Source organism: Prionailurus viverrinus, chromosome C1 (genome assembly GCF_022837055.1).
Source record: "Prionailurus viverrinus isolate Anna chromosome C1, UM_Priviv_1.0, whole genome shotgun sequence".
Classification (NCBI taxonomy): domain Eukaryota; kingdom Metazoa; phylum Chordata; class Mammalia; order Carnivora; family Felidae; genus Prionailurus; species Prionailurus viverrinus.
This window is the reverse complement of record NC_062568.1, coordinates 14,090,265-14,101,784: the sequence shown is the minus strand read 5'-3', so window position 1 is coordinate 14,101,784 and position 11,520 is coordinate 14,090,265. Positions and strand designations below refer to the sequence as shown.

Sequence of the window (11,520 nt, the reverse complement as noted above, 5' to 3'; positions counted from 1 at the left end):
GGACCCGGGCTAGCGGAAGAGGAGGGTGGATGGGGGCAAGATAATGGAGAAAGGCGTCTTCCATACTCCTGCCCAGCGTCCTGGAAGTGTCCCCAGCTATACCTTTGCACACACTCTCCAATCAATTCACTAGGTATTAATTGGGTGTCATCCCTGCGCTAGACATGGGGGAGGGAAACGAAGTCCCGAATTATAGATGTCAGCCCTCCAAGAGTTCACACTCCAGTAGGGGGAGACAGCTAGGTAGATGATAACAAACCACTCTACAGTGGGGGGGGGGGGGGGGGGGGACACGAAGTGCGTGTCAGGTGCACCTGCAAAAGACAAAAAGGAGAGGCAAGGGCCAGAGAAGGTAACTCCTGGACAGGATTTATAAAGTTGAATGGGGGGGGGGGGCAGCCAAGGAAGAATGAACTTGCCAGGAGTGAGGACAGGTGTGTGCGACCTTGTGGGGTGGGGTGTTCTTGGATCTTATGGAGCAGGGGGGGGGGGGCGCTCCAGAAAAATGAGCAAGCTGGTCACCTGCATACTTACGCCTGGCATTGACAACTTGGGGGCAAGGAAAGCAGGAAGGGGAGGAAACCAAAGGGTCAGCTACAGGGCTACCCTGGGCCTGAGCAAGGTGTTAGCAATGAGGTCAGGCCAAGGTCAGTCATTTCTGGGCAGGGAGGTCCCTACAAAGGGCTTCCCTCCACCCCCATAGTAGCTTTGGTCTTCCTAGGGGAAAGGAGGGGATGTTTCCTCAGCCCCTCAGGTGGGAAGGACCTGCGGTGGGCACCCTGCCTTTCTACACGGACCCCCTACTTCACTTGCCTGGGTTGGGCTCTTACCAACCCCATTTGGCAGTTGAAGAAGCCGAGGTGCTGAATAGAGAGGTCACTTGCCCACAGCTGCCAGAGAGAAACCCAGCTGAGTCCTGGTGTTTCTGGACCCACAGCGCCTATGATCTGATTCCTCCTGGGGTGCAAGGAGAAAAATAAATTGTGGATAAGATGACGTCCGCAGTTAAGGGATAGCAGCTGGGTGTGACACACACACACACACACACAAGGGAGGAAACCCAAAGAACCCACCAGACCCTGCACAATACTTCCACCGGCTCCTCTGTCCCCACAGACCCCCAAGACCCCGTGCTGCTGCAGGGGGCCTCCTGACTCGTTCACTGGCCACCACCCCTCCCTGCGGGGGAAGGAGCCTGGCACTGCATCAGAGCCTGGGAAGGTCTCCCAGGGGAAGAGGCCTTGGACGGGGCTAATGTTAGGGATGGGAGGTGAGGGGAACAGGGACGGCGGTGGGCAGCGACCCTGCCCGGTGCCCTACCCCTTTCTTCAGCCACTCTGACTCTCAAGAGTTCAGCCGGCCAGCTTCCAGCCTTCAGAGAGGGAGAAACGAAAGGACAGGAAGGCGAGCCGCCCTGCTCAGGCCAGGGGGTCACTCAGTCCTCCACCACACATTTCCTTTTGGGGTCAGTGCAAGCCGGGATCCGGAGACGAAAGCTGACATCCCGCCCCGGGGCTCAGCCAAAGGGGAGGGGTCTCCGCTCGGTGGCCAGGACCCCACCTCTACCCTCGCCGGAAGGCTGGGTCTGGTCGCTTCGCTTCTCGGAACTCAATGTCCTTATCTGTATAAAGTGGGAGAGGAAGAGGGTCGTTCTGAGGAGTGAGCGAGACTAAGGGGCGCAGCCAGAGCAGAACGAAGCGCTAGCTACACGTTGGCTATTAGTATTAAATGCAACGATGGCTGCGGTGTGGGCGGCGAAAGGGAAGGAGGGGGGCCGTGGGGTCCAGCCCGGGACAGGGTGGTGGTGGTGGTGGTGGTAGAGGTCGTGGTGGAGGGAGTCCCAGCCCGGAGCCACCTCCTGTCTCCCCTGGCGCGGGGCACACAGCTGGCGCGCCTCCGGGCCGGCGCCGCTCTACTGCCCGGCCTCCCCGGCGCGGGGCCTCTCCCCTCCCCGCCTCCCCCCTCCAACCTACCCCGCCCTGGGCCTGGAGGACGTGCGCCGTGCTCGCACCACGCGGCTGGACGGGACAGGACGCGCCCGCTCCGCCCCGCCACCGAGGCCCGCGGGGGAAGGAAGTGCTGAGGCGTGTTTGTCAAGGCTTGGCGTTATTATTATTTTTAAAATAGTGAACGCAAAATAGCAAGGACGAATGGAAAGAACTTCATAAACAGGAAACACACATACACACACACACACACACACACACACACACACACACACACACACAAACAACCGTAGACCTCACGGCGCAGAACACGGGAGTTTCCCTCGTGAAGAATCCGCGCGGAAACGCGGCTCCCGGCCAGCTGGTGTCTCTGTACACCCCAAATGAAACGGGTGTTTACAATCGTCCAGTTGGTGTCTGTGGACTCCCACGGTCAGAAGTTTGGCCCGCAGGGATTGAGCGCCCATTGTGTGCGGGCACCGCGTGAGCCCCCCCCCCCCCCGCCCCAATAATCACAGAGTGGCCGGCGTGGAGAGTAGAGGAAGGGTTTAGGAAGGCCTCTTGGAGAAGGTGGCATTTCATCGAGGTCAGTGGGATTTGGCTCCAAGAAGGAGCTGGAAACTCCTCCAGGCAGAGGGAGCAGCGCAGTCGAGAGCCCTGAGGCACTTGGTGCCCTGCCGAGGGCACCAGATGGGGCTACCGGGCGAGATCTGCAGGGGGCATTCTGGGGCTGGGAGTAGTAATTTTCACGCCCTACGGATCCGGATACCTGGCCTGCAACTGCGATGAGTGTTGACAGTCACAGTCCGGTCAAGAGCACAATTCTACGGATGTACACAGCCGTTTGGAGCTGAGAGAGAGCCTTCACTCGCTCAGAACTTTACCGCGAGGGGGCCCCCGCAACCACTGAAGACCCATTTTGCAGACCAGAGAGCGTTATTCCCGTTTCCCAGAGGAGAAAATCAAGAAGCAGCTAGCGTCTGGCCCTCGAAAAGCGCCGAGGTGGAGCCGCGCCGCCCTCCGGCACTCCCCGGCGTGGGCGCTCGGGGCGGGTGGGGCGGGCCCTGGCCCGGGGCGATCGGCTGTCTGGAACAGTGGGCCGGGTGCCGGTCCTGCCACGCAGCCGCAGAGGCTCAGGCCCGCGGGCGGGCGGCAGGAAGAGAGGCGACGCCCCCTGGAGCGCGGCAGGAACCCGGCCGGGCCCGCCTCCCAGCCAGCAGAGCCGCGCCGGCCCCAGCGGTGATGAAAGCGGCGGCCGAGTCCAGGTCACGCCGAAGCCGTTGCCCTTTTAAGGGGGAGCCTTGAAACAGCGCCCGGGTTCCATGTTTGCATCCGCCTCGCGGGGAGGAAACTCCATGTTGTAACAAAGTTTCCTCCGCGCCCCCTCCCTCCCCCTCCCCCTTAGAACCTGGCTCCCCTCCCCTCCGAAGCTCGCGGGGATCCCTCCCTCCCACCCCTCCCCTCCCCCCCGCGCCCCGATTCCGGCCCGAGCCGGGGGGGAGGCCGGGCGCCCGGGCCAGAGTCCGGCCGGAGCGGAGCGCGCCCGGCCCCATGGACAGCTCGGCCGTCATTACTCAGATCACCAAGGAGGAGGCGCGGGGCCCGCTACGGGGCAAAGGTACTGGGGCCGCGCGGAGGGGGCTGCAGCCCGGGAGCCGCGGGAGGGGAGGAGAAGGAGGCCGAGACCCTACCCGGGGCAGTCGCCGCCGCTGCCCCGGGCGCCCGCCTCTGCGGAGCTCTGAGCTCCTAACCGGAGAGGGAGCGGGGAAAGAGTTTGAACTAGCCGAGGCTCAGAGACGCAGGGCGGGGCCTGGAGCCTTTGGGGCGCTCCCGAGTGCTCGAGGTGGGGAAACTGAGGCAGAGGTAGAGAATGGATTTCTTCCTAGTCTCCTGGGCTGGCGTAGCGGGTTGCCCGACAGTCGCCCCCTCCCCCCCCCCATTGGCGCCAATGAAGCTGGGAGATGGGGGGTTGAAGAGGGCGCCTCCAGGCCACCCTCTGAGGCTCCGCCCCGGGCCGCGATCGCCCGGGTCGGGTCGCCGGAGGGGGTGCCGAGGTGACAGCGGGCTCGGGAGGGTTGGAAGGATCTCCCGCCAATACACAGCTACGATCCCAACAAACTTCCGCGTCATGCGTGGAAGCACTGAGCCTCTCAGAGGCACAGAGTGGGGCAGCCACTTCTAAGGGTCGCTAGCGCGCCCGCGGGGTGTCCCGTACGACGGGCGGGGCACAAGGAGCCCGGGCTGCAGGCCCTTTGGCGCCGGGCCTGTGCACACACGCACCGACCCGGTAAGCCGTGCCGCCCGCCTCCACCGGGCGCCCAGGAGTTGGAGGGTCTAGGCTGGGGGTCTGCCCCTCCCTGTCCGGGTGTTGACCTTAGAGACTAGGAAGTCCCTCCAGGTCTGCCCAGCTCTGGCCTGGTCCTAGCTCAGCCCGAAGGCAGGGGGCCCGGTAGAGGGGCGGTGGAGGGTGGGCCCGTCAATCAGGCGGCGGATGCCCAGCTCTAGGTCGGAGGTCTGGGCGGGGCGAGGGCGGAGGAGGCGGGGCCGGCAGATGGCTGCGGGACACTGGTTCCAGCCAGGCTCCCACTCCCAGCCTCGGGGCCTAGCCTTAGTGAGGACTTTGGACCCACGTGGGCGGAAAGGATGGGAGGAAGGCGGGAGTGGATGGCAGGGCCTCAAGCCCCAGCCCTCATTGGTTAGGGGCCGACGGAGCAGGGGCTGCTCGGGTAGGTGGGTGTCAGGAAGCCCCCCACTGGGGCCGAATCCTCAGTAGTGATGAAGGCTGGGAGGAAAAGAGAAAGCACTCTCCGTAGTCCCCTTCCAGCCAGCCCACTTCCTAATGAGGGTAACTTTGTGCCCACACTAGGAGGATTTCTGGGTACCACAGGGTGACGTGGAGTCAAGGCTGTCAGGAGGGCCTGGAGTGTATCTCCTTCAACGAAGGGGGCGTGGCCAGATCCTCTCACCCAGGGGATCGCACCTGGGCACCTACACCCAACTCTGCAGGCTAGAGTGCACACCCCCACCTTGGGCCTCCCTGCTGCAGGTGACCAGAAGTCAGCAGCTTCTCAGAAGCCCCGGAGCCGGGGCATCCTCCACTCGCTCTTCTGCTGCGTCTGCCGGGACGATGGGGACGCCCTGCCCGCCCACAGTGGGGCTCCCCTGCTGGTGGAGGAGAACGGCGCTGTCCCCAAGGTGCGTGGTGGCCGGGTGGGAGCTGCCGGGGCAGCCTGGGCTCAGCCTGGAGGATGTTTAGGAAAAGGGGCTTTTCATGACCCATCTGCAGGCCTTGGAAGGTATGGAAGAGGGTGGAGCCCCCCACCAGGCCCGCCACCCTCCCTCTCAGGTCCCTCCCAGCCGGTCCCTGAATGCCCCAAGACTGCCACCCAAGGGAACTCTATAAGGTGGGAGCTTTCTCTACCTTGGTGTTCCAGGTGGGGAAGTGAGGTCCAGAGCCAGGCGGCCTGCCCCAGGCTCCAGTTGGCAGGGGCAAAGCTGGGAAGGGGAGGGTCTCTCCCCACTATCCCTGTGCTTCCCCAGGTAGAGGGCTGGGAGAGGGAAGACGTGCTTAGGAGAAATGACTGGGTTTTAAGAGAATTTAAAAGAAGTGCCCCCGATGACCTCATCTGTCCCTGCAGCAGACCCCAGTCCAGTACCTGCTCCCAGAGGCCAAGGCCCAGGACGTGGACAAGATCTGTGTGGTCATCGACCTGGATGAGACCCTGGTGCACAGCTCCTTCAAGGTAGGCCCTGCCCAGCAGCCCTCAGCCCCGGGTCTCTGAGGGGGCCTGCCCTGGACTGGGGGTATGGTCTCTGCGGGCCCCGCCCCAGCAGCTCCTTTTCCCCCCACAGCCAGTGAACAACGCCGACTTCATCATCCCTGTGGAGATTGATGGGGTGGTCCACCAGGTGAGGGGCTGGGTGTGGGGGGGAGGTGGGGGGCTTGGCATCTGCCTTCCAGACCCTAGGCTCCTCTCGCCAATCCTGAGAACCCCAGGTGGTACTTTGATAGATGTGCGATGTGAGGCCCCAGAGGGTGTGAGACTTGCCCGAGGTCGCACGGACCCTGAGGGACTTGGCCCAACTCCAAGGCCTGCAGGGAGTGGGGTTCCTCCTCGGCTCCCCCTTGCCCCACCTTGCCCGGGACCCAGTTCAAGTAATTCAGGATAGGTTGTGTGCTGTCCAGCCTGTTCTCCATTACTTGGCTCGGGGGTCGGTGCCCTGCAGCCTTGGGGTGAGGGGGCTGCCCCCAGGCCCCTACATTTGGCTGAAGCCATAGTTGGGGAAGGGCTGGGCATTAGTGATGCCCCGTGAGGTAGGATGTGAAGCTAGAAGTTGGAGGTTCATTTTGATCCTCTTCTGGAAGGATAGCTGGAGTGGCTGGCTGGCCAAATGGAGCCTGCAGACCCTGGGACCAGCCTCCCTCCTGTGCACCTCTACTCTTCCGTTTGCTCCCTCACGGCCCTCAGCCACCCTCCCACCCCCACTCCCACCCCCCCGGCCTTGCAGGCCTGCAGTTCCCTTACTGGCCCACCCCCTAGGTCTACGTGCTGAAGCGGCCCCATGTGGATGAGTTCCTGCAGCGAATGGGCGAGCTCTTTGAGTGTGTGCTGTTCACCGCCAGCCTTGCCAAGGTGAGTCCCGTCCCCCCGACACTGAAGGGCTCCTGGGGCCACCGGCCTCCCATGAGCCTCCAGCCTGCAGCTGGATTGACCTCTGGGTCACTCACCATTGGCCCCGGATGACCCATCTTCCACTCCGTAGTATGCAGACCCAGTAGCTGATCTACTGGACAAGTGGGGGGCCTTCCGGGCGCGGCTGTTTCGTGAGTCCTGCGTCTTCCACCGGGGCAATTACGTGAAGGACCTGAGCCGGCTGGGCCGAGACCTGCGGCGGGTGCTCATCCTAGACAACTCGCCCGCCTCCTACGTCTTCCATCCAGACAACGCCGTGAGTGCCGGGCAGGACCGGGTTAGGGGCTGAGAGCCAAGGAAAGGGTCAGCCATCAGGACCACCGGGGCCTCCCCATTCCCATGCTGGGTGCTGTCCGGGGCCTGGTGCCCTCCCATTCCTCCTTCCTGCCCTTGATGACCTGTGCCTGCCACCCACTCACCTCATCCACCCGCTACTGCATCCCTTAGTGACCATTTGATCCGTTTGCTTGTGCGAAGAGAGTGCCTGGCCGGGCCTGAGGCCCCCGCTGCATGCTGGAGCAGTTTCACACTGCTGGCTGTGACCTGTGAGTGGGTCACAGAGGTGATGCGGTGGGTCCTAGCTGGGAATTTTTAAAAAACAAAATAGAATAGAAAATACTGGAGTGTTTTGCAAACAGTAAGATTAAGTATCATTTCGTAAGACTTGTATTGCATGCGTAGATGTGATTTACTGTGGGTGTTGCCAGAAATGTTTGAAAACTGCGGGTAAGGGGCTTCTGGGTGGACATCCTGTGCCCAGAGGCCCCGGCCCCCCTCACTGCCCCACATCCATCTGCCCAGGTACCAGTGGCTTCCTGGTTTGACAACATGAGTGACACAGAGCTCCACGACCTCCTGCCCTTCTTCGAGCAGCTCAGCCGCGTGGATGACGTGTACTCAGTGCTCAGGCAGCCAAGGCCCGGCAGCTAGTGAGGCGCCCCGGGGGCCAGGACCTGCCCCTGACCGGTGCCCACGCCCCTCACACGTGGACTGTTCCTTAAGAAAACCCAGCGGCTGCTGCCGCCACCTCAGCGTCATGGGGAAGTGGGCCCTCCCCACCTGCCTGGCCAGGCTGTGAAAGGGGCAGCGGGCGATGAGCCCCTGGGTCCCTGTGTCAGTGCCTTAGAACCTCCTCCTTCTTCTTGGGGGACCTGTGGGACCCTGCGTGCAGCTCCCCCTTTTTCTCTCTCTCTGCTGCCATGTTTCTCTGCTGCCAAATCGGGCCCCTTGGCTCTTTCTGGTTCTGCTTGGGGGAGGGGCAGGGTTCTTGCTGCCCCATGCCTTGGGCCCCCAGCCTGGGAACAGTGGACACCAAGTGCCTTGCATAGAGCCCTTTTCCCTGCCCTGTTTTCCCAGGGCCACGATCAGGTCAGCTCTTGCCCGGAACAGTCTCCAGATTGCTGCAGTCTAGCCTGGCAGGGGAGGAACCAGTCTCCGCACCTCCTCCCTTGGGACTGACACAGACCCCACCAATCTCTGCCTAGGAGGGCAGGGAGGGAAGATCTGTTACCACTTGTGAAGGGAGCAGGGTGCGTCCTACGGGACCCTGGAGTCCAGCTTCTCTAGGCTCAGCAGCAGCTGAAGGCTGCTCTCCACGCCAAGACCTGACCCCTCACATCTGCCTTGACCACCCCAAGGCCCTGGGGCTTGACTCCCCCAGCTCCTAGTGTGGGGGCATAGGCAAGACCCCTTTGTGGTGCCATATAAATATGTATATGTGTATATAGTTTTAGGGGAAGGGGAGAGGGAAGGGCTGGGGTAGAGATACCCCTCCTTCACCCCTTTCCTGGACCCATAAACTGGGGGGAGGGAGGGAAAGGATTTTTACATTTTTTAAACTGCTATTTTCTGAATGAAACAGGCTGGGCCAAGAAGTCCCAAGCCCTGTCTTCTGTCCCTCACACCCTCTTTGCTCCAATTATTCATTCAAAACACATTATTAGCACCTTCTCTGTGCCCAGCTCTGTGCTAGGCCCACCAGCTGAGTGTGTGGGGTCCCTGCACCTAATCAGTGCCTCCCCACCCACTCCATACTTCACCGGTGCCTTTAGGGGAGCTGTAGGAGGTGGGACCCTTCTTGTGGGGTTTGGGGGTCTCCAGGAAGCCTGGCCAAGCTGTCTCCCCTCCCCAGTGCCAACCCATCCCCTGTCGACCCCAGCCTCACCCCCTGCTGGCTGGGGGCAGCTCCCAGGACATCGTGATTTGCAGCTCTGACTTCTCTATCTGGAACCCCTTCCCCCTAAATGCTGAGTGTGGAGGTCAAGGCCTTGGGCTCTCCCCAAGGCCTAACGGTTAAGGGGACCCACGTACTTTAGGTTCTAAAGTGCCAAGGGGGATGTCAAATGGAGATGTCATTGCCCCCCTCCCCTCAGAACTGGGGGTGGGAGGGAGGACAAGGTTGGCCTGAATCGGGTGACCTTCCCATTTAAGTGCCTTCTCTGACCGAAAGCCCCACACTATGACAAGAACTAAAGAGAACGCCAGACCCCCATCCCGCTTCTGTGGTCTTTGGGGGGACGTTGAAGCTGGGAGTGGTTGTGTCCCGTGAAGCCACACTCAATTCAGTGTATCTTTTGGCGGTGGAGTGGGTGGAGGGAGGGGCTGCCCTAGGTTTCGGGGCTTCAAGAGTGCAAGTGCAAGGTTAGTGCACAGCGATGGGTGGATCCGAGCGCCTCGCTGTACTGTTTAAATATTCTACCTCTCTTAGTCTCAGTTACCTGACCTGCATAATGGAGAAATGCCCTCTTTGCAAGTTGGTAAATGCCTGCACGCGGAGGACTCGGTAGTATTAGCGGTAAAGCCGAGCAGCGTCCTTAGGGGAGGCCCCTGGAAGGTATTTGGAGGCGGGAGGGGTGTGGTCTCCGTCTCGGGGCGGATGGGAGGGGCTCCTGCGGCTCCAGAGCCGGGGGGGGGGGGGGGGGGGGGGGGGGGCGAGTTCCTGGTAAGCCAAGTTCATCTCCAAACGGAAGAACTTTGGCCTTGGCTGAGGCGGGCCTCCGAGGCGTCGGGAGGGAGGGGCGGGCGGAGGCGTCAAGGTCTCTGGAGAGACGGTGGGCCTGACACTCGGTCTCTTGGACCTCCGCACCGCCTTCCCCTACCCGCCCCTCGGCGGCCTCTCAGCACCTACTAGCCGCGCCCTTGCACGAGCCTCCGGCCCACTTCCTGCCTCCGCCCCTCCGGCCTTGGCAGCACTTCCTTTGCAAAACTGGGCAGCCCCAGGCCCTGGCAGGAAGTGCCCTCCCGGCCCGCCCTCTCCTGCTTCCCACGGCGGCCACTAGAGGCCTCTCTGGCCTCGCGGACGCCAACCTGCTCCCTCCCCCACCCCGGGGACTAAAAGGGTGGGGGCCACCCATCTCCCTGGGGTGAGGCAGCCTTCCCCCTAACACACACAGACACACTGTCCCTCCCAAAGTTGGTCCCTGGCCCCCCAGCTCTGCCTACCCTATCCCCTCACCCCACTCATCCCCATACGGTGTGAATCCAGCCTCAAGTGGACCTCCTCCAGTCCCAGATGCTGATCTGTTCCTGAAGTCTCAGGGGGACCTGCAGTGTGTGAGATAGCTCCCTCCCACCCCTCTTCCCAGATGGCGCAGGAAGCGAAGCCCAGAGCTCCATCAGCAACACCAGCTCTACTCTGAGCTGGAGCCCACTCTGGCAGGGTAAATACCCAGCCCTCCCTGCCTCTGCCCTCCTCCTCCCCAGGGCACTGCCTGATTTCCTGCTCTCCCAGTAAGCACCGGGTCCCCCACCCACCCCCAAGATTTGCATCCCAGGGGCCTTGACAGCCAGAGAGTCACCCAGGTTCCCAGCTTTGAATGAGACCACAGTCAGCCTCTCCCCACCACCACCACCTACACAGCTTCACCCACATAGAGTTCAACTCAACCACATGTATCCGCATTTCCAGGGTGCCAGGCACGGTGCCAGGGCCCAGGGACACCCCATGACTGGGCCATGCTTCTGCTCTCAAGGAACTCACACCCTAGTGCAGAGAAAGACACCTGAGCAGGCTAAAACCTGAAAGCCTGCAGGTGCACTGAGACAGAGACAGAGAGAACACAGAAGGCGGGGAGCACAGGGGACACTTCACCCCTCCTGGGTTGGTCTGGGAGGTTTGGAAAATGCTTCCTGCTGGCTTGCATCTCAGAGGAGTTTGGGAAGGAGGAGCAAGTCAGGTAAAGGTGGCCTAAGCAAGGAGGTACACCCGGGAAGGAAGCAGAAGCATCAGGGGCCTGCCACGGTAGGGAGTGTGGGAAATGACCATTTGGAATGGCCCACAAGGGAGGAAGGACAGGAAACGAAGCTGCAGAAAGCAGAAGAGGCCACATATTGCAGATCTTTGGGCAGTCCAAGGGAGTGGCTTGTTTCTTGCAGGCCCTGGGTGTCATTGAGGAACACTGAACGGGAGGGCACAGTGCTCAAAGCCAGCAGGTGTACTTTAGAACCTAAACCAGGGGTACGGAGGAGACCGGACAGGGAGACCACAGTCATGGTCCTGAACATGGAGGGTGAAAGCCTGAACTGAGGCGGAGGCGGAACAAAGCAAGAAGAGGATAGAAGGGATGGATGTGAGAGAGGAGAGAAACTTGGTGGGAAGCTATGGCTGGCTGGCTTTGGGGGTGGGGGCAAGGATGGCCTGGAGGGAAGAAGGCTTTGGAGATGTCAGCTGTGAAAATGTATCTAATGGAGCCTGGTATGGGCAGATATTCACTATTTGCTTGTTATACACACAGGAGTAGAGGGTGTAGGGCAACAGGCACCAGATAAAACGCAGCTGGCAGGGGTGTGAGCTGGTGCAACCCATTCAGAGAGTGATTTGACTATCAACATTATTTTTTTAATGTTTTATTTATTTTTGAGGGACAGAGCACAAGAAGGGG

The 11,520-nt window shown here is 61.4% G+C and overlaps 1 protein-coding gene across 4 annotated transcripts; it reads left to right on the top strand.

The window, feature by feature from the left end:
• The first annotated feature begins 1,812 nt into the window (after positions 1-1,812).
• On the top strand, positions 1,813-9,131 carry CTDSP1 (CTD small phosphatase 1). 4 transcript variants are annotated; one of them, XM_047873524.1, is made up of 7 exons: positions 1,816-3,564; positions 4,993-5,141; positions 5,588-5,689; positions 5,799-5,855; positions 6,488-6,580; positions 6,711-6,896; positions 7,442-9,131. In XM_047873524.1, exons 1-7 carry the CDS (start codon positions 3,498-3,500, stop codon positions 7,568-7,570), a joined length of 783 nt encoding a protein of 260 aa, XP_047729480.1. In that variant the 5' UTR covers positions 1,816-3,497; the 3' UTR covers positions 7,571-9,131. The 4 variants fall into 4 exon arrangements, with proteins under 4 accessions (XP_047729482.1, XP_047729481.1, XP_047729480.1 ...); XM_047873523.1 differs by having other exon boundaries at positions 5,585-5,689; XM_047873526.1 differs by lacking the exon at positions 5,799-5,855 and having other exon boundaries at positions 1,813-3,564.
• The last annotated feature ends 2,389 nt before the right edge of the window (positions 9,132-11,520 follow it).